Raw genomic sequence first — 23,402 nt, forward strand, 5'->3', positions numbered from 1 at the left:
CAATTTCTTGGTCTTCCTCTTCTCTTCTGGCAGCCCTGTAATTTGAATATCACAACGTTTCAGGTGGTCCCAGAGGTTTGTAAGAGTTTCTTCACTTTTGGAATTCTTGTTTCTTCATTTTTTTTCTGAATGTAAGTTTATTTTTTCCCTTTGTTCCAAATTGTTGGTTTGAGTCCTAGTTTCCTTCCTGTCACTATTGGTTCCCTGAATATTTTGCTTTATTCCACTTTGGGTATCCTTCATTTGTTTTTTTCATTTTTCAACCAAGCTCAATCAGTTCTGTGAGCATTTTGATTCCCAGGGCCTTAAATTCTCTATCAGATAGGCTGGCTATCTCCTCCTCACTTAGCTCTCTTTTTGAAGTTTTACTGTGTTTTTTCATTTTGGTCATATTTCTTTGTCTTGGTGCAGCTGATAAATTGTAAGGGGGTGGGGCCTTAGGTATTCTCCGGGCAGGGCAAACCACCCTGCGGTGCTGTGGCCATGCCTGTGGGGGAGGGGCCGGAGAGGGAACAGTGCAGCCCACCTGCTCATCCCTAGTGTACTTTACACGAACTCTTGTGTGAGACTGGGAGCTTCTCCTACCACAGCAACTACTGTAGCCCACAGCCACCTCTGAATCCCCTTAAGTCAGCCTCTCCCTCACAGCCCATGGAGGTCAGTGGGCAGCCCACCCCCAAGATCCCCGTGTTGTGGAGGTTTTTCTGAGTCGGCCCACGTGGTCCTCTGCCTTACAGGTCTGGTTGTTCTGGTTGATTTTTTCATTAATTCCTTGGTTATTGGAGTTCCGTGCAGTTTGCTTTTCTCGTAATTTTGGTTGTTTATTGATTTCAGATTGGCTGTTATCCTCCTTTTGGATATGAGAGGAAGAGAAGGGTTTCTACCTACACCTCCATCTTGGCCAGAACTCTGTAGATTTTTTCTCTAATTAGATATTTTAGCAACACACAGTTATCATTAAATATATCATTTTAATATGAATACCTTGTCATTGTAACTACTCATGCACTTGGAGATTCTTATAACAAGCACATTCAGATACAAACATAATTTTAATGTAAAGTATATCTTAATTGGTTTTTTAAAACTAGCAATTTAATGTCTATAAGTTACTAGGGATACTGATCTTATTTAAAGATAATTATAAAATCTAAATAATTTTTAAATGTGAAGTCTGTATAACTTTGTCAATTTCTTCTGATTAGTAATTGTAATTAAAAAATATCTTTTTTTACATAAACAATTTTTATTGAGAATTTTGTCTTATTACAGAGAAGTCATAGGCCTTTCATCGTTACATGAGTAAAAAGCTGGCCAGCATATGCAGTTACCAAAAGTCATCTGGTTCTTCATGAGAAAGGCCTGTGAAACTTCCATCTCTGTCACTCAATGGCAGTGTGTCCACTTGCGAAACTTCTCTGACAATCTTCATTGAGCTCTTATCGTCCTTCTTCTGGTTCTGATTCTCCTGGATGATTTTCATGTATTTCTCAAAAGGGTTTTCACCACAAACAGATCTGTCTTTCACTTCTTGAATACTCACTCCTAATTCTTTCTCTATTTCAATCTTCAACGACTCTTCAATCATCCGCCGTGGCTGATTGAGTTTTTCTAGTTCTCTCTGTTCCCTTTGTAAAGCTTCTTGGAGACTCAGACTTTTTTCTTCTCTCTGCTCTTGTTCTTTCACCAGATGCCATAGTTTTTCTTCTTTACTGTCTTCCCCAGTTTGTTTCTGATCTACACCTGGGTAGGGAGAGGAGACGGGTCGGGCAGGAAGAGCGGCCGTGGCAGCATCCAAGTGAGGCAGGTCACCAGCAGGGTGGAGGCCATCCGCTTCTGAGTGCTTTGGCATGTCCCCTGCATCTACACGAGATTCAAAGGCAGATTCAAGTTCTTCATTATTGTTCCAAGACTGCTTGTCCAGACCTGAAAATGTGGTTCTCTCTTGGGGTTCAGTTTGTCTTTGATAAAGACTGGCCTCCTGCTCCAGAGGGCTGGAAAGCAAATGGATGGAAAGGCTGCGCCTAGACTTAGCAGCTGAAGGCTGCAGCATTCTCTCAGGACAAGGACTAGAGGCAGCAACTTGGGATCCACCCACACCTTCCAGGTGCATTTCAGCATCAAAGGTCCATTTAGTTCTCTCAAGAGTAGTGGTGGCGAGGTGTCTGCCAGCACCTCTGTGGGGTGGTGAGGCTGTTGTGCCCAGGCACACTTCAGTCCTTCCCGCCGCAGGCTGCCTGGGCACAGCTCCTTCCTCTGTAAAAGTATGTCTTTCTGAGGAACTTAACATGATGCTCTTGAGAGTTCCTTGCACGTGCAGGGGAGGTGGGCTCTGGGATGCTTGTGGGCTTCCAGAGTGGGGCCAATGATGAACTCTTTGACAGTAATCTCGGAAAGCTTTCTCTAAGCATTTGGCCTCATGCTCTAGCCCTCTCACTCTTGCCTTGGTGTTGGCTACAAACTCAAGGTCAGATTCAGGGGAGCTACTATCCGTGCTTGCACTTGGATAATTTATGATTTTTGGTGTAACTGTGCCTGCCGTCAGCTGTCCCTGTTTGAGAGGATTTTTCAAGAAATCCCCACTTGTTCCACCACTGGGTGACACCGTGGATCCATTGACCAGAAACGGCTTTACATTGCGGCACACTTCATTCTCCAGGGCTGTCTCAGTTTGTTTCAGCTGCATTTGTAAATTGGCCACCTGCACAGTTAACCTCTTTACAGAGGCTTCGTACTCTAGTATCTGGACCTTCTGCTTTGCAGAATGCTCAATTTCACTTTGCAGCTGCTTCTGCAGAGCTTCCTTGTGGGTTTTGAACTCCTTGTGCCCTTTCAGGATAGCAGTTTTTGCTTCCTTTAATTCTTTCTGAATATTTAGCAGCTCAGGAGATGGCTGAGCTATGTGGTTTAAGAGATTCAAGTTTTCATTTCTACTCTCTTGCACTTGTTGTTTAAGTAATTTATTTTCTTCCTGAAGCTCTTGTTTCTCGTCTTTTAGAAGTGAATAGTCATTCATTTCTTTCATCTTCTCATTCAGCAGGTGGTTTTGCTTTGTTATGGTCAAACACTGGGCTCTGAGAGACTCAAGCTCAAGCTGAAGTTCTTTCACACGATTTTCAGAACGACTAAGTTCTTCCTTTTTCAAATTAACAGCTGTGAGCTCCTCTTGCAGATGTATAGCTTTCTCTTTATTCTTCCTTTCCTCTTCAACCAGTCTGTTAGTTCTGGCAATATAGTTGTCCTTCAGCTCTAGCTGACACCTTAGAATTTCGTTCTTGAGCTTCTGCTCATAGGTCTCCTCCATACTCTTTACATTCAGTTCCCGTCTCCTAAGTGCATCACTCATGCTTTTATTTTTTTCTTCTTGCAGCCGCTGGGCCAATTCAAAAGCTTCAATTCGTTGCTTCAGCTCTCCTTCTCGGCCTCTTACCAAATCTATATCTTTTAGGAGAAGCTGCCGTTGAGCATAAATTTCTTTTGTTTCAATCTCCTGGTTCTTTTGAATTCTCTCAAGGGACATCTTTTCCTGAGAAAGGAGGGCTTCTGATTTTGCCTGACAAGCTTTCTCAATGTCATTCCAGAACTTTGCTAATTCTGCCTCAGACTTCTTCTTCTCTTCCTGTTTGATTTTTTCTATTTCATAATTTTTAAAATGCTTCAACTTTTGTTGCATTTCTGCCTGAAGCTGCTGTTCTACTTCTTTCTTATATTCATTTAACTTTGTTTCTAAAGATGCTAACTTTGGACGCGGAGGGTAAGCATCTGCAAACTGATCATCAATAAGCTGAAGCTTCTCGGCAAGAGAGTCTTTGCTAAGAAGTGCTGGACTTGTCTGAGTGTCCATGTCACGAGTCTCTTTGATCTCATGGTATTCTGCCATTTCTTTTAGAAACTCCATGAGAAAACCCTTTTTGTTTTCTTTATTAAATCCTGAAACCAGTGATTTGTAGAGACTGGATTCAGGCTTGATTTTAACGAGCTGTAATAGATCCTGCATAGTAAACACCTGATCCTCTGCCAAGCCACTTTCTGGGAAGAACACCGAAAGTGAACACTCATAGCCACATCTCCGTAAGTGATCTGCCACTAGAGAGTTGGAAGCGCCTATTAAGAGGGCGCTCCCTCCCACTGAAATGGACTGGGGCTCTGCTTCTCCGCTCAATACAGGGTGCATCAGTTCCTGAATGAGGTGCTTTCTCAGCTGCATCTTTAGCCTGTCCAGTATACCCCGGTCCTTAAACATCTGGTACAGCCTTTTGCGCAGCTCATCTTGAGTCAACACATCATATTTGGGGGGCATGGTGGATTCCTTCCTTTGGGTTCTTACAGGTGGGTGGCGTCAGGCACTGGCCAGGGGGGCAACTCTCACTGCAGGCTGGAGGGCGGAGACAGTGACCTAAAAATATATCTTTGATAATAAGAGTGGTCTACATAAATTCTCATTAGCCTCTTAACTTAGATTTAGTTGCTCATCATTGTTTATAGAGTTGAATGACCTCTCCTCATTATCCTAACTGTAAAAGCAGTAGAGTATGTAAATTATTAGAAAAATGTCCTACTTATAAACGATGTATATGAAACATCAAGTGAATTAACATATGCTTTTATGTTATTAATCAATTGATTAAACTCCCCTAAAACTGCAAGCTCACAGGACTGACCTCCCCTTTAAAGCCTCCAAACAATCACTTATATTTAGTCAACAATGTAGCTAAGACAACAAATGCATCTTCTCTTCGTTTCCTTCTAGAAACCTGGAGGCGTTTAGTTATCCCTGCACAGGCCCCAGGTTATAGCCCGTCTGTAATACTATTTACACTGATATCATTAGAATCCCAAATCAAAACCTGGGGTGGCTGAGCCGCTCGGTATGCAATGCAGTGAAAGATGAGTTTTCCAGACTACAGTTCTGAGGAAGAAAACCTGTTGGAAAAGAAAAGAGGGAAGGATTTCAAGGTTTGTTTTCTTTTGTGACCTGGCTTTTCTACACTCCTTTTTCTAAGATGCCATTTGTACATACAAATCACTTGAGTTTATTTTTAAAACCCACACAGAGAGATATTGTTTTGTTGTGGTTAAATCCTAGTCAGGAGAAGCTCAGAGCCTGCCATTGTGAAAGGAAATGAAGGCTGGCTGAGTCTTTAAGAGACCTCAGTGTACACGTGGCTCCTTTTATCCCAGGCTCGTAATAGTTGTGATTTAGCCCTGAGCTTATTTCCAAAGGTAGCCTACTGAGAAAATCCTCCAGTACCTAACCCAAGGCACATTAAAGAAGGCTGGTGCCACAGATGAAGCAAAGTTTGTTACATTGATAAGCAAAAGGACAAAGGCACTTTTCTTCATCATTGGAAGCTCCTTCCGTTGTACCAATATGCTGTATTGCTGACATCATCCTACATCTAAAAGATCCGAGGCAACGTGGACAAAATGCAACCAAACATCAAGATGGACCAATGGAAAATTAGCTGACAGTCTGATGGGAACTCTTTTGTAGGTTGTCCCCTTATCTCTCGCTGATTTCTCAAAAGAGACCTTACAGGCAAGAAGGGGCTGGAAAGAAGTATTCCAACTCATGAAAGACAAGCACCTACATCCAAAATTGCTCTATCCAGCAAATCTTTCATTTAGAATGGAAGGGCAGATAAAGTGCTTCCCAGATAAGGTCAAGTTAAAGGAGTTCATCATCACCAAGCCCTTATTATATGAAATGTTAAAGGGACTTATCTAAGAAAAAGAAGATAAAGATATGAACAGTGAAAGGAGAGCAAACAAACGCAGTTCTTAACAACCACACCTAAAACAAAAGTAAACTAAGCAAACAACTAGAACAGGAACGGAACCATAGAAATGGAGATTATGTGGAGGGATAGCAACAGGGGAGTGGGAGGACGAGAGAAGGGGAAGAGGTACAGAGAAATTAGCATAGATAGTAGGTAGAAAATAGGGGGAAGGCAAGAATAGTATGGGAAATGTAAAAGCTAAAGAACTTAAGACACATGGACATAAACTAAGGGGGGGAATGTGGGTGGGAGAGGGTGTGCAGGGTGGAAGGGAATGAAGGGGGAAAACGGGACAACTGTAATAGCATAATCAATAAAATATATTAAAATAATGGATCAATGACAAGGGGTTAATATCCAAAATATATAAAGAACTCATACGACTCAACACCAAACAATCCAATAAAAAAAATGGGCAGAGGACCTGAACAGACACTTCTCCCAAAAAGACATGCAAATGGCCAACAGACATATGAAAAGATGCTCAACTTAACTGGCTATTAGGGAAATGCAAATCAAAACTACAATGACATACACTACCTCACACATTTTAGAATGGTCATTATCAACAAGAAAAGTACTAGCAAGTGATTGAGAGGTTGTGTAGAAAAAAGAATCCTCATTCACTGTTGGTGGAAATGTAAACTGGTACAGACTACAGAAAACAGTATGGAGGTCCCTAAGAAGTAAGACCAGAATTACCATATGACCTAAGAAGCCGTCTTTGAGCATCTACCTGAAAAATTTGGAAACATTTATTAGCAAAAACATATGTACTCCTTTGTTCATTGCAGCATTATTCATGGCAGTGAAGACATGGAAACAACCAAAGTTTCCTTTGATAGATGTTTGGATAAAGAAATTGTGATACACCCTGGCTGGCATAGCTCAGTGGATTGAGCACGGGCCTGTGAACCACACAATCGCGCGCGGTTCGATTCCCAGTCAGGGCACATGCCTGGGTTGCCGGCCAGTTCCCAGCAGGGGACTCACGGGAGGCAACCATACATTGATACTTCTTTCCTTCTCTCCTTCCTTTCCCCTCTAAAGATAAATAAATAAAATCTTAAAAAAAAAGAAATCGTGATACATACACGCATGATGGAATACTACTCAACCATAAGAGAAGATGAAATACTGCCATTTGCAACAACATGGATAGATCTTGAAGTGAAATAAGTCAGACAAAAAAGTTAAGAACCACATAATTTCACTCAATTTTATTCAATCCTTGAATTGACTCTGTTTTGAAGTATTGTTATCATCATATTATAGGTGTGAAGCTGAAGCACAGAGAAGTTAACCACGTTATCCTAGGACCAATACCGTGAAAGTAGAAAAGACAGATTTCAAATCCCCATAATGTATCTCGGTGTCTGTACTTGTAAACACCATGTATACTCACTTTCTATTGTGTAAATGATTAATATAGTTCCTCTAAATGACCAGTCTTGTGTAGTAAGATGAATAGAACTTTGGTTTAAATTCTGATTTCATCACTTACTAGTTGAACCTTTAGCAAAATTATTCTGTCACAGTAAAGTTCAGTTTACTCATCTCTAAACTGGAAAGAGTAAAACCTTCATTAGAACAGTTGTTATAAGAATTAAATAATAATAATAAAATGATTACTGTTGTACCTGGAACATACTAAGTCTTTGATGAACATTAGTTGTGCACTTTAAAATGCCTCTCATTAGCATGATGAGGGTAATGATCGTATCTGGCTGTCACAATTACAATAATAATCACGCTTGCCAACTACTACATATGTAACAATCATAACATGGAAGGCATGTTTTTAGTCTCTTACATTCATTCATGCAGTCCTCCAACTACCTTCAATATACATGAGATCAGTATTATTATGACCTCACTTGGTAGGTAAGGGAAGAGGAGCAAATCAGGTAACTTGCTCAAGGTCACATCCAGAGACAAAATGGTAGGACCTGGACTTTCTCTCAGGCCACCTGGCTCGGGGGTTAGTGTGCTAGCCACTTTGTGCATTCTTGGCATTTACTAGGATTTCAATAAATGTTTGTAGAGGAATGTATAGTTCCTTAAATTCTACTTATTATTTCCTTTGTTAGCTTTAAATCTTCTGATCTCTATAAAATGTGAAACCTGATGGTACAGTATTAAAATTCTCTCACTTGAAATTTTATGAATTTGTTTATTGGTCCTACAAAGATAACATAGTTTGATAGGAGAAAGAAAATTACAAACAACAAAAATGACTGTGGAAAAGACCCAATTAAAAAACTACACTAAACACCAGACTCCAATTTTGGGTTCCCATCTCATTAGCCTGAGAATCTAATACTTATTATGCATTCAGGGTCAGAAACAATCTTTCTGATGGAAAAAAGAAACCACACCCATTTTATAGACTGGAGTGAAACACAACATAGTATTTATTTCTAGAAATTTATGAAAGTTTTCAGTAAATAGATAAAACACTAATCAGAAAATAATTGAGTGTGATTCATCTTTTCATCTAGACTGTTTTAAGGAGGCATCAAATATAATCAATAACTTTAAAAACTTATTAGACTCCTTAAAAAGAAAGTCCTCTTTGATCAAAAAATAGTTTTGAATACTTCATCTCAGGTGTCCCTCAATTTATAGTCAACTTTGAAAGTTCATCTATCATTGTACAAGCAGGCAATCTGAAAACTGTTAGACACAAATACTAATAAACTTTATCTTTAAAAATTAAAAAAATATTTAGTACTATTGTTTAATCTCTATTATTTCTTCTAAGGGTTTACAGTAAAAGTGTAAGTTCAAAGCAAACTTCTAAGTATTTTCAATTTTTTTTTAATAAGAGAAAGCTTATTAAAATAGTCACAGAGGTAAAAAAGGTGAGCCAGGTGAGCTGTGTGGGCTCAAGGAGGGCCCTTGGAGCTTCAGAGAAAGAAGGGCAAGGGTCACATACCTGGGAAGGGGAAGAGAGGGAAAGGAAAGGCATGGGTAGACTCCGGAGAGTGGGCACCTGGGAAAGAAGGGGCAAAGGGATGGGCATGCTCCAGATGGGGAGAGAGTGCTCTTCAATGATTTTTAAGAGAAAGCTTCCCTGGTTAGACTTACTTATTCTCCTTTATTGATACCAGTGAAACAATATTTTATCACATTTACTGTGTTGAGAAACCATGAACCTGACAAATGGAAATAGGTTTAAGTATATTATCCTGCCTGGTGGTAAGAATTTCTTTGAGACCTGAGAGGTTGCCTAATAATTCAAAGTCATATAACTAGTAATCTCTTAGCTAAAAGTCATCTCAGGGCCATCTCCATCCAATGCCTGAAGTATTGACTGCTACACATACAGCCAAGTAGCAAACTATCCAAAAACTGTTGTATGGGAAAGGGGAGGATCTGAAGCCTGTCAAGCCTTTACTAATACTAACAACTCAGAAGCTGGTGCACACCAATTTTTATAGCAAAAGTTCTTCAGGAGAGATGTGGGAAGTGTTCGTTCTTTAGTCTAATTTTGAATTCTTGGGTGAAGAATAGTATCTTGGACTTGTTTCAGAGCTAAAAAATGAGAAACCAAGTACAATGCACTCTAAACTTAAGAAATACTCTCAAGTGTGAAATTCAGAAGTTTTTTGGAAAGACCATAAGTTATACAATGGCAAGATCATGGGTTCTAAGTAGGTAATCCTGAGGTGAATCCTGCCTCCATCTTTATCGAATCTTTTCTTAAAGGTCCTCACCTTGAAAGGGCTGCTGTAAAGACTAAAGGAAGTACCACATGTAACGTGCCTGGCCCAGAAATCTCAGCCCAAATCTTCCATTGCCAGCTGTCTGGCATTGGGCAGCTCACGTACTTTGCTGTGCTTCAACTTTAATTGCTCTGTAAATATAGGAAATATAATATAAATTTGGAAAGTTTGTTATGAGAATTAGGAAAAATGCAGAATTTCTGACATTTAGAAAAGTACCTAAATGATAATTGTGATCAGTACTAAGTCTTAGGTCCACCACATATGTTGTATGTGAACATAATGTGTTATATTCAAATTTTATTCTACAATTTTTCAAAGAGCTTTGGCAAGGCTAAAATGTAAGAGATAAATAACTCATACCTCAATGATGTTGATATCTATGAAGAGGAAAAGAGTCAAATAAATCTCATAATTTTAGCTTAAATTTGTTCAGATGCAATCAAACTACAGTCCCAGAGTAAGGCTATTTTTAAAGGTCAGCCTGACAATGATCTCTTTTAAAGTATCTTCAGAAATGTCACATTATAGAAGAGGCACAAACTCCTTTCGGGTTCCGAGTTAGTCAAGAAGAAACCCTTATGATGTGAAAAGCAGTTTTCCTGTTTGTATATTCTGGCTGTGCCCTTTGACTGTTTGAAGAGCTCGGTCAACATCACAACGATTCATGTTTTCGTCCCAGCAAAGGAGGGTTTCATGAAGTCTTTCTTGGTTTCACTACTACTCAACACAATCCTGTTTGGCAATGAGCACCATCTGAGCATGAGAAACGATTTTTAAAAGTGTGCTGTTTTGTTAAAGACTGTAGGAAAAATATTAAAAATCTGACTTCTAAATATGAAAAGCTTATTTATGTTCTCCCCAAATGGAAGCAAACAAGATGTGTATGCCAACTACAAGCTGACAGGGTTTCACTGCCAGTCCCTATGTAGATACAAGATGGCCACAGCAGACCCAGATCCTTCGTGTCCATCAAAGAGTGTTCCCAATGCACAAAGTCCCTACATCCACTTGGATCTGGGACTCATTGATGGGCTGTAGTCACAAGCTCATTCTTGAATTTGTACTAAAGGGATGCACTTTGCTCATTGGTTTAGGCCTAGGTTACAACTCCATTATTACAACTGGGCAATGAGGTCCATCAAACCACACAGGCAGAGAGCGGGAAAGAGCTGGATCTCTAAACCAGTCAGGAGTGACTGCCAGATGAGGAGACAGGGCCCCAGCATGGCATCAATGCCTATCACTGGGAATTCACACTATCTACAAAGCCAGCGTGGTTTCTCTCCTATGACTACATACTTAGTTTCTGAGGACAGGGTTCCACCACAGCCCCTGACAAGCAGAAGGCATTCAAACGGTGCATTTAAGGGCTTTGTTCCTCTTTGATTTCCCCTCAACACATCAGCTGAAGTGATCTTGTAAGGGCACAAGTTATGCCTTGTGAATCTCAGTGTCTTTCCAGTTCATGCCAAATACAAGTAAAAGTTATGGCAAGTGACGCAAAGGGCCCTCCACAGCCTGGTCTCCCTGTTAACTCCCTGTGCCCATTGCCTGCTATCTCTTTACCCTGCACTCGCTCCAGCCCAGCCAGTCTCCTCACTGCTGCTCTGCAATGCCAGGCCCGCTGCTCCTCCCTCTGCCAGGAGCACTCTTCTCTCAGACAGGCAGGAGGCCCACTCCCTCCCCTCCCTCAGGTAGTTGATTCCCTTCAGGGAGCCTTTCTCTGGCCAACCTATCCCATCTCGGTTGTATCCACCCCACGGACTCTTATTCTCTCTTCCCTGCTTGATTTTTCACTCCAGCCTTTATCACCATCTAAAATACCTATGTTATTTATTCTTCTCTCTCTCTCCCCCCCTCCCTCCCTCCCCCCGACATCACTAGATTATAAGTGCTATGAGGTTTTGAATGTTTCACTTCACGACTCTATTCCTAGCACCAAAATTATGTCCAGCATGAATGGATGCTCAATAAACATTTACTGAATGAACAGATGATGTTTCACTGCTTTCATTCACCTTCCAGGCCTTACAATAAGCAATGTTTCCTGGTGTTCATGCCCTGGGACAGCGAGGCACTCCTATTCTGTATTTTGATAGCACTTTTGCCATCACTGTGGGCTCCATAATGTAAGTGCCATTAAACTCACTCACTCTTAGGCTTGGCACAGAAAAGATGCTCAATAAATAAGCAAAGGTAGGCAAGTGAACAATGTCCTAATAATAACACACAATAGTGATTGTTCATAAAGATTTCAGGAAGCCTTCCATTGCATCAAATTGTCAGTTATTGCAGAGAGAAAAATAGGCAATTTGATTATGTAATTTTTTTGGCTGTTATTTCACTCCACTCATGAGAAGTTAGGTGTTCGCCCTGATGGCTGAGCCTACTGCACGTCAAACCACAGACTCAAACGTTTTTCAGTCATTTGTGTTTTCTATCTTTCTTTTAGTGTCCTCAGCCCAACACACACACACACACACACACACAACCTGAGACAGCTTATCATCTAGTACAGCGTATCACAGCAATATATTCATTAACATGAACATGCCAGCAGAAAGTATAAGACTTCTAAGCATCTGTTTCTTTCACGAAGTGTTCTAAGAAGTGGAATAAGAGGCAGAAGCCCGGTCTAATGCACGGCAGAATGGGAGGGAGAGGGGAAGGGCCCACAGAAGCAGCAGCCACACAGACCCTCAGGGCCTCCCTTGGGCTGGGCACCCCAGGCTGGCCTCCGGCATGACTCCATTCGAAGCCCCCTCAGAAGACGTGGCGAGTGTTACTTCCGACCCGGCCAGACTCAGCTTAACGACTGGAACAGGCCAAAGCCTGCTAAAGAGCCCCATAGTAGATTCAGCAGTCAGGGAGTAGGGGAGGGGAAAGAGGAAATAGGCAAGAACTGAAACCTGTTAAAACAACATTAATTCCCCATCTGTGTCATCCTTTATCAATGGAGCTCACATTGAAGACTTGCGAAAGATCTGCAATTCTGAAAAGGATTTTCGGTGCTGGACATTCTTTCATACTCAATATAAGACATAGATTAACATTAGACTTCTAATCATTATGGACCTAAAGATGTTAGAATATCAAAACTCCCCCAAAAAGAGATCTGAAATACCCTGACACTAATATTCTAGTCCATGAAGACTATATGAGTGGTTTGAAGAGATTGTGTGTCTATTTGTATATGTGACTAACTTGTAGAGGAGAAATACATTTATAAATGTCAAAGAAATTGGAACAAAAGCCAGATGCATACGGAATAACACTCAGAAGCACAAGTGGGTAGTTCAAAACACCAGCCTCCAATACTATTTTTAAGAGTGTTTAGGTAAGTATTGATTTCTTAAAATGGCAGCATTATATACCTATAATATTGAGAAACGTCTTGATTCTGGGTACTAATGATAACAATGTAACTGTTGCTGAGTACTCAACATAGGCCATCAAGACATTTAAAAATGATGTAGATGCCTCATTTAATCTTCGTAACAGGTGACCTCACCCCATCTGGTTCCTGAGACATCAGCTCTCTCACTGCACTTCTCAGGGAGTGACAGCCATTTGGGAACATCCAGGTTTCCTTCCTGAATTCCCATTCTCTGATGACTTGTGAATCCTTGTCATCTGGGCCTTGGCTCCTAGTCATACCTCAGACTGTGATATTTGCTCTGACTTTGGCTCCTCCTCCCATGCAAGAAAAGTGACTTTGCTTTACACTTCTAATGTGGCTTATCTCTCTGAACAGGTTTGGGGTTTGCTTTTTTGCTACAAACTGAGGATTGGCTCTGATTTTGACTCCATGCTGTTCTGCAGCTGGGATAAAAGTGTGGATTTCTAGAACCAATGTGAATACTGACAATTCCATACACAAGTACTCCATATGCTATATAGTGTCTTGGAGACACATTTCCCCCTGTGGACTGGGACCAAGATTGCCTGTCTTTAGAAACATTCCAAGTGAAGACTTCTCAAAATGATTGAATGCATCCTTAGACTCTTCTCAAATCTTCTCAGAAAGTTATAATTTTGCACCAGGTATTTGCAAGACTCAACTTGGCAAATATTAAATTATCCTTCGGCTATTTAAACTTTGCTGAATTGTAGGCTGGAGATGTACGCAGGTGGTACTGCCTGACACCCTGAGCCAGCCACTGAATTGTTGGGGGAGCTTGAGCACCTGCCATTGTCAACCTTCTTTATGTCTCAGCTGTGATTTCATGGGCGGCAGCAGCACCATGAGTTACGAAAGGCGGGGCGGGGGGGGGGTGTCTCACTCATTGCTCTCTATCTAGACTTAGCTAAAAATGTGAAAGACAATTATGATTTTGCCTTTGAAATTAATTCAGCAAATGCTTGTTAAGTATAAATTATGTTATAAGTAGTGTAGTAGGCTGTGGAGATATAAGAACAAATAATAATAACACTAATAATAATCGTTCAGCTCTTTGCTAAGCATGGGAGATTATTTTATTTGATCCTCGCAACATTATGATAATTACACTATGAACATTCTATCATCTCATCTTATAATGAGGAAACTGAAGCATAGCAAAGTAACTTGTTCAAATTCACTCAGCTAATAGGTATTGTAAAGCAGCTGAATTTTAATTTTGACTTCAGTCTAAATTCAGGGTCCTCACTTTGACCACTCCACGCACAAATGTTTATAGAACAGACAGATGTGCAAATAATTTTAGTACTATTTATTTTTATTCTTGACCCATACATTTAAAAAATTACTCTTTCATAGGTAGTCTTCAGCTCCACCACCTTGGGTGGGGTTAGAGGGCTCTGCTCCACAACGCCCACACATGAGCCAAACTTGTCTGGAAATACTGGAGGTGCTCCTTTTGGGCTGGTACAGAGCAGAACCCATAGAAACATCTGGTGCACAACTGTGTCACCTTGAACTTTTTACTATAACTTCTGATGACGAGAGCCCCAAAGTAAAAGAAACCATGGGTGTTGGTTCATTTGCAGCTGCAAATGCTGAAGGGTAGTCACCTATTATTTCTCTTCCCATCAGTGTTTTAGCATTAGAGGTTCACAAGAGAGTGTTGCCTTGATTTTCAAACTTCTACCTAAGACACTGATGGCTATCAACCACTGGGCATCACTGTCCTTAAGTGGCGATTTTTATATTCCATTTCAGTTATTGAGGCCTCTGGCTAGTGTGGATAAAACAAAGGGTGTCCTGTAATAAAGCTGACAAGTACAGTGACAGAAAAGTAACCTCACAGGTGACCTGATAATAAACCCCTAATGGGGAAGGTCATGGTGGGTGGTCATGCTCAGGCCTGTCCCTTTCTAGTAAAAGGGTTATCTTCACTTTAAGCAAGCCCTGTGCGTTGTTCTTGTGCACCAAGGTGAACTGACCTTTGGGACGCCAGTGAGCTCCCTTTCACGGACCCCTGGAAGGCAGAACCATGCTCGGGAAGAAGACCTTGCTTCCTGGCACTGTCATTGGGTTGCATCAAATAAACTCAGTTTGACTCTCATAAAACTTCTCTACAGGTTTGGACATTTTTATGTCAACACTAGAAAGTTAAAGGCAAGAACCATGCCCAGATAATAAAGAGCTTTATAGGTCATGTTAAAAAGTCTAGACCTTCTACTTTATATCATACCATCTCAAATGCTCCACACCCAAACTAATATGGTTTCTTCCAAGGCCTAGTCACACACTTATACTAACATTTAATAAAGACTTTCTCCTTGACCAAAATGAATCAGCTCTTCTGAGTCCTTTTTGACGAGCCCTGGACTTGAGCTCTGTCCTTGGCCTGCTGTTAGATTTGTAGCAAGAGTCCTGCCAAGTCTGTTTAATAAAATAAATCCTGACCCTTGACATTTTATCACTTTGGCCTACCTTTAGCAAAAATCCTGTCAACTCAGGTTAGTCAGAACCCCCTTAGATTCGATATTTCCTCTTAGTAATTCTCTATTCACTGTCCGTCACCCTGGTCCTTGGGTACAAATTGCCACCTGTTCTTGTATGCAGAGTAGTGCCCCATTTCTCTCCTCCCCTGCAAAACCCCCACGGAGGTAGCTCCTCTTGAAAAAGCCTTCATAAACATCTTTAAGAGGTGTCATGAAACAGTTTAACTCTCTCTTCTCTCTCTTTTTAATTAATCTTGAAGAGAGAGAAACAATGGTTTGTTGTTCCACTCATCTATGCTTTCATTGCTTGCTGCTTCTGCGTGCCCCGACCAGGGATCGAACTCACAACCTTGGTGTATGAGGACGATGCTAGAATCAGCTGAGCTACTCAGCCAGAGCAAAATTATAACAATTTTCAATGCTTTTTTTCCTGTTTCATTAAAAGTATCTTTTTTAAGCTAAGTGATTTGTACAGAGTTTTGATTCATCACAACAGATGTGCCATGTGTTTCTGCAGAATTTTAAACTTCATGCCATTAACTTTTTGAGTGTCACTAACTAACTAAAGAAAGAAGAAGCTGACTTTAAATAAATAAATAAATAACATAAGTTGACTTTTAAAAATACTGATTCAGTAGAATTACAGATGCTCGTCCACCCCAACTATTGGGTTATGTCCCACGAAACCCACCCTAATCCAAATATTCGAAGTCCAAAAGTGCATTCGATGCTACACTGTGGAGCAGCGGTTGCTTACCTGCTGTGCTTGTGCCCGACGGAGCTGTCACGCGAGAGTGTTGGACTGCACGCCACCAGACCAGGAAGAGATCAAAATTCAAAATCAGAAGCACAGTTTCTACTAAATGTGTATCACTTCTGCACCGCTGTAAAGTTGAAAAATCATTAGTTGAACCATCCTAAGTCAGAGACTGTCTGTATACCTGGTAAAGCTCCTCAGAACGTTTTATACCTATATGACCAGAAACCTGTCAGGTTCTAGAGTAAAGATTGCAAATAAACTCATAATGATTTTTAGTTTTCTTTGATAAAAAAATCACATTCAAGAGTGTAAAAAACGTCTATAAGTAAATTCAATTAAAATCAAGTTAAAGAGCTAAGCAGCTTAAACTTGAAAAAGAAACAAGAAACCAGTGATCAGTAACCACTGGGGCTCCGATCTCTTTCCAACCTGACATCACATTTCTTAAACTGTGTCCCTGCTGGAGGAAAGTGGTTTAAAAATCTTTTTACCTTAAGAAATGCTCACATATTAGAGATGTTTTAAAAGCTGCATTTTACTCCAGAAAGTGAGATTTATTATAGTTATACCAAAAAGTATTATTTCCTGTTACTAGAATTTTCATGTTTTAATTTTCTCACTTTCTGAATATACATTTGGTAGCTTATAACCAGATGGTCCAAACCCAGACAGAATGTAGACCTGATGAATTGTAAACATTCCACCCTCCAGCCTTAATCTTATCATTTAGATCTTTCCTACCAGAGTCTAAAGCCACATTAAAACTATTACCTGGAGGGCATTTCTAACTGCTAATGAGATAAACAGGATATGTTAGTTGTAATTCTAAAAGCTTGCATAATCTGACAAGGATTTCAGGCAGCTCACTCACTGTTTTCAGACTTTAGGATCAGGTCTCCTCCTCCGGTTCCTCCCTCTCCTCTCCCCCTCCCCTGTTCCTCCTCTTCTCCTCGGAGAACCTCCTGAGTAGGAGCAAACTCATTCTATGTGAAGTCTGTAAAGCCTACCTTTAATGCTGGCATAATCTGGACAGACCTCTCTTAAAATGATATTGTTTTATAGGTGATGCCAACTTTCACTATAGGGAGCTGTGAATTAGCTTTTCTCTAGGTAAGTGACAGATAAAAAAGAAACATTTTTAAAGATTCTGGTGTGCAGCTTTCTGAAACTCTGATTTAATTTTCTGTAATTATGAAAGAAATCAAGTATCAAATATAAAGAATAATAATCACCCATGTACCCAGATCAATTAAATATTGGAATTTTTGCCATAATTTAAAAAATACTTTTTAAGTAAAATATTTCAGATTGTTGAAGCCCACAGTGGATGCTTTCCTGCGTTTTCTTCCCTTCCCAGATGTAACCACTTTCTTAAATTTGTTGCTTGTTATATACTTTTATCAAAAATGATGTATTTCTTTCTTTTTTTTTTTTTAAGATTTTTTTTTGCCCTGGCTGGTGTAGCTCAGTGGATTGAGCATGGGCCGGCGAACCACACGATGGCAGTTCGATTCCCAGTCAGGGCACATGCCTGGGTTGCAGGCCAGTTCCTACCAGGGGACTCACAAGAGGCAACCATACACTGATATTTCTCTTCTTCTCTCCTTCCCTTCCCCTCTAAGGATAAATAAATAAAATCTTTAAAAAAAGATTTTTTAAAAAGATGGGAAGGGCGGAAGGGGAAGGGAGGGAGAATGAAAGGGAGAGAAACATCAGTGTGTGGTTGCTTCTCATCTGCCCCACCCCCATACTGGGAACCTGGCCTGCAACCCAGGCATGCACCCTGACTAGGAATTGAAATCGTGACTCTTTGGTTTGCAGGCTGGTGCTCAACCCACTGAGCCACACCAGCCAGGGTTATTTTATTAATAATATATTGTATCTTTAAAAATTCTATTCAGGCCCTGGTTGGTGTAGCTCGGTGGATTGAGCGCAGGCCTGCAAACCAAAGGATCGTGGTTCAATTCCCAGTCAGGGCACATATCTGGGTTGCAGGCCAGTTCCCAGCGGGGGACCCACAAGAGGCAACCATTCATTGATATTTCTCTCCTTCCCTTCCCCTTTGGAGATAAATAAATAAAATATTAAAAAAATTAAAAATTTTTCTATTCTGTATATGCAATTTTTATACATTAAAAAACTAAATGCTACATATGTTATTTTGGTTGGTATGTTTTTAATGTTCAATTGTGCTTCACATTCATTTTCCCTTGCTGATAAACATTTAGGTTATTTCCAACTATTTCCTACTATAAATAGTTAGGACTTGGTGCTCCCAAGTTGAACAAAAACAATTTTACAGAACTTCAGCATCAAACAAGGCCATTCTGTGACTGAGATACATCAGGAAAAAAACCAGGGTTACTATATAATTGTGTTTGAATACAGACAAAAACATGAACACTATTCAAACAGCAAAGATGACCAAGCACCCCTCTATCTTCACTAATATGAATGACTGCTTCTTCTTTACCAATTGTAGCTTTAAATTCATTCTAGGCCTCCTTCTTTCTACATAAGCTTTAATAAACTAAGTATACAATTACCCTTCTTCCAGACAACATCCAACTCAGAGCAAAGCTACACTCTGACACCCTCCCTCTATCACCTGCACAGCCCACACCCACACGTTCTTTCCAACCTCTCTCAGGAGATGCCTCACCATTCACACAGTGAACATTCTCTCTCTGCACGAGTAAGAAACCCAGATTGTTCAACCTGAAGTATGTTCCTGGGGCCAGTGGCTGGAGAGCACCAACACTAATGAGGTCAAACATCTTTTCATGTGTACCATGGTCGGGATAACCATGGAAGGTGCACACTCATTTGGTTTTCAAGATAGTCAGAGGGGGATGAAGCTGTGCTCTCCTCGTGTTTGGGGTTAGTTCTGAATTGCCTGTTTGTGCCCTCTGACCATTTTTCCACTGCACTGTTTTTCATTTTGTTGTAACTTCACAGTTCTTTATATTTTCTACATATAAAACCTTTATAGAGTATACTGAAAATTTGTTTTTATATTGTCATTGATTTTTAAAAATAATTTGTGATTCTTGTGACCTACTTTTTTTCTTACATAAAGGTTATAAATATAGCCTTTTTTCTATTTCTATTTCTAATATTGAAGTTTTGCTTTTTTTACACTTTGGCCACTAATCTCTGGGAATTTATTTTGTGTAAGATAAGAGGTATCTATATATTCCACTTTTGTTTTCAATTTGGATAAGAAACTATTCTGAAAAAAATTGGACAGTCTTTTTTCCCCCATCCATTTACACAGCTGTACCTGACATTTATCGAGTTTCCAAAGATGTGTGGGTCTGGTTCTTGATTCTGTCTCACCCCATTGTTTTGTCTATCCCTGCACCAGTATACTCTTTTAATTACTATTATGTCCTATTCTTCTCCATCATAGTACTTATTTGGTAATAAATGTCTTTTTCTATAATGTTTAACTTCCTTATTGGATTTAATGTTCTATGTGGTAGGCTCAGTGTTTTCCACAGTGCCTAACACACACAGTAGGGATTCAGCATACATTTGTACAAGTGGAAGAATAAATTAATATTAGAATATAATCATAACACTAAGTTAGATGATCTGACTTGTAACTGCTTGTGGCCTCCTGCATGTCAGGTCTCAACTCTTTTAATTTGGGCAGATTACTGGAGTTCAATAATGGCCTTCTCCATTTACTTTTTCCTATTTTTGCTATGTTTCAGGGAAACAAGTTGCAAGTCTGTTCTTATCGCTTTTTTTTCAATTTCATCCCACCTGTAGTATATTATTGAACAGAAATCCTTAAATTTTCATGCAAGTGAAGATTTGCTTTTTTTTTATTTCACACTCTCTAAAGTTCTCCCCAATAGTTGCATCAACTTTTTCCTTTTTCTCACAATAATCATCTCACTAGTAAATGCTTATATAGTAAGTACCACAGGGCAGGGTTTGATCTGGAAGTACTTTGGTAGTAGCTTATCTAATCCTCCAAATATCCCAGGAGATGTATTCTCTTAAAGCCGTCTAAAGACAAGGAAACTAAGGCACAGAGAATGTAAGCAGCTTTCTTAAGGTCACTCAGCTAGTTTGTGGTTGTAACAGAATTTGAACATAGGCAATCTTGGTTTAGTGTTCATGCTTTTGAGGAAAAAGATAGTTTAAATATCTGTGTTTATACCTTATTTTATATAGACATTGCTGATGCTATACTTTAAAGTGTAATTCTAATCTTATAATTTTATAAAGGTAATTTATTAACTACATAAGGGGGATATTCAGGGATGGTTCTTGGTTCATTGTGGAAATTGCAGGGCTGGCCCCTCCAAGCCTATGTGGTTATGGCTTGAAACCCTAAAGGAAAACAGGTCCTCTCTCAGGCTCTACACAGTAAAAAGTGTCACGTGCACATAGGCACAGATACACATGACCTCTCTCCTCTGAATTACCTTTGTCTTCCTCCAGAGTAAGATGAGTGTTCAACTGGAAAGCTCCATTTTGCCTTCTATGGCCTGGTACCTGGCAAGTGAAATCAGGAAAGGAATCAATAACCACCACTGAACTCACTAACCCCACTAATCAACTTGCCAACCCCTTAGCATAGCTTTTAACCTTTTTTAGGAGCTATTTCTTTAGCCTGCTCTTAAGGTCCTTGTGTGCATGAGACATGGGGTTGAAGTTAGTAGATTTGGTTTACATTGCCCAATCCCCTGTTTTAAGCATACAAGTCCCTGAATAAAATTATGGTCTTCTCCTTCCCACAGCTGCCCAAAGCACGATTTTGAGAGGTTCTATCAGGTAAAGTGGGTCCTCGCTGGTCTGTCCTTGGGCAAACAACTTTCACATTTATCTGTCAGTTGGAATTCCTCATAATCTCTGAGCCAGTGCCACCTCCGTGCTGTTAGGGACTTAGTTCTTTAGTACGCCTTCACTCTGATTTCATGCAGTTGAGGAGAAAGTCAAGTTGAACACGTGCTCTATTTGCCATCTTGAACTGGCAGAATAGAAATAACTTACAAATCCTTGAGAAGGGTTTCAAATTCTCCTAGATATGTTGTATGACTTTTCCATGTATAGAAACATCAATTTATAAATTTATAAAAGAATATGCCAAACAGAGCCATCTGTTCTGACATAACTAGAAGTATGCCAAAGATCACAGACTAGGTAGCATTTTGTAGGAGCTTTTCTTGACTTCTCACCTGCTAGTGGTACATTCTGACACTTGCTCTCACTTGCTCATTGCATGGGGAAATCAATACTCCTGGGTAGTGGAATATTTTTTCTAGATAAAGTAAAACTAATACAGTAATATGTATTTTTAAAAAATCTGTCCATAGACCTTACAATAGTTAGTTTGATGTATCAACTTCAAGGCATGGGAAATTATTTTTAGTAATTTTTTATTGACTATAAAAGTGGTTCATATTCATTATACAAAATTCATTATGCATACAAGCATAATGAATGAAATTAAAATAAATGTATCTTCTAATCCTATCATTGGAATGAGGAATTTCTTGACTTTCTGCTAAGCCTGTGACTGCTCAGTGTTCCATAACAGAACCAAGAGAGGCCTCAAACATGTTTCTTGCCTGGTGCTTTCTCAGTGCATACAGAAAGCCACCCTAGTGAAGACTTAGAATTAATTTTTTTCTCTTCCAAATCATACCTTAGGCTTTAAAAAATCTGACAAGTTGTAATTTTTTAATATACTCTCTTTACTATTGAGGGGGGCAAAATAGAGATTCTTCAGTCATTCTGTACCTACTTTAAAAGTCAGCAATTCTGAACCTGGTGTGTCTGTATTTTTCCTCTTTTTGTTTGTGCAAGTAAGACTTGAAAAATGCATGTGGGTTTCAAAACTCCTGCTGCGCCAGCCACGATTTCCCATAAAAAGGGGAACATTTATTTGTGTATATGGAGTCCTGGACAGCGGTACTTGGTCAGACGTGAGACAGATGTATGTGTGCACAGCTGTTTGTGTTTAAGGACAGAATACAGACATAAATAAGGTTAGATATCCTTGGTTTGATGCTAGAATATTTTCATACACCATATTCAAAGGAATATCTGTCATAACTAAAAACAAGGGGAAACTTATCAGAAACAGAGCACAGACCCCTTCCCCAGAGCCAGGATAAACAAAACCAATATGGGCCTATCAAGCTATGGTCTTGTAAAATAAACTTTATTGTGCAAAAGAGAACCACCTTATTTATTCATAAAAATATTGTCAGATACTTCCCCAAAGTCAGGTATCCTGTCTTCAATGAAATTCAAGAGTGGAAGTAGATTTTTCTGGCTTGTCTGTCAGTATCGGAATCACTGTTACGTTTAGAGCTAACGACGCTGGAAAGAACGTCCCTGACAGCACGCCGTCACCGTCTTGCCATCCAGCTGCCTTCCCTGGGTAAGGCAGAGGGGCAGCCCTTTCTTCTCTATGAAAAAAGTTCATATTGAAATAAAACTGCCACTTGGATACTACGTTTCAATGGCAACATGATTCCCGGAGAGGTCTTTTTCTGTGTGTGACACCAAAATCACCGAATAAGAAACGACAAATGTCAGACTCAAGGTCACAGAGATTTGCACTGAGTCTTCCAATTTGTTTTATTGTATTGATGACGCAGAAGTTTGAGAAGTGCCTCAGGAAAAAAGCTAACCAGGAATTTTGCAAATTCCTTTATTTATTTGTATTCTAACTCTCTAGCCAAATCCAATGAAGAAAAATCATTTGCATTTGGATATGTGTGCTACCTGGATAAAATAACTGATTTATAAAGTAAAATTTATTCAAATAAAATTCTCTACTGCATAATATAAATAAAACTTATTTTCACACTACCTCTGCCGGGATATTCACATCTGAAACTCCCCTCCACTCTTCATCACTTTCCTCTAAGAAAATCCCTTTAAGAGTTCAGAGCAGCCTTCAGAGTAACTACAGACTTTGTTTAGAAGGTGCTCTTGTTTTGATGAAAATCCTGAAACAACTCCTTTAAAGGGTTTGTTTAAAAGAATTTAAGAAACAGAGATATCCATAAGACTGAAATTCTACACTTTATTTACTTAAGTTTAGACTTTGAAGAAGTGTTTGGTTTTGTTTTCTTGTCAACCCAATAAATCATATTGAGAATCATGGGTGACTTACGGTGCTCAAGACCCGAAGAAGACAACTTAGTCTGTCCTTTTAACCTCTACTCCGGTGATGTGGCCATTATTAGTTTCAATTACATGATGAAATCA

General features: G+C 39.7%; 1 protein-coding gene across 1 annotated transcript; it reads right to left on the reverse strand.

Annotated features, from left to right (window-relative positions):
- Positions 1-1,316: 1,316 nt before the first annotated feature.
- LOC118995195 (oral-facial-digital syndrome 1 protein-like) lies at positions 1,317-23,004 on the reverse strand. Its single transcript, XM_037058132.1, has 3 exons — positions 22,999-23,004; positions 4,370-4,375; positions 1,317-4,309 (listed from the first exon to the last, which is right to left on the reverse strand). Exon 3 carries the CDS (start codon positions 4,298-4,300, stop codon positions 1,328-1,330), a length of 2,973 nt encoding a protein of 990 aa, XP_036914027.1. The 5' UTR covers positions 4,301-4,309; positions 4,370-4,375; positions 22,999-23,004; the 3' UTR covers positions 1,317-1,327.
- Between the last annotated feature and the right edge of the window lie 398 nt (positions 23,005-23,402).

The sequence above is a fragment of the Sturnira hondurensis genome, unplaced genomic scaffold, assembly GCF_014824575.4.
Source record: "Sturnira hondurensis isolate 20B ecotype Veracruz unplaced genomic scaffold, ASM1482457v3 Scaffold0009935, whole genome shotgun sequence".
NCBI lineage: Eukaryota > Metazoa > Chordata > Mammalia > Chiroptera > Phyllostomidae > Sturnira > Sturnira hondurensis.

What these genes read in the sequence shown, in the direction of transcription:
- LOC118995195 (XM_037058132.1), bottom strand. Translation starts at nt 4,300, where the DNA reads ATGCCCCCCAAATATGATGTGTTGACTCAAGATGAGCTGCGCAAAAGG.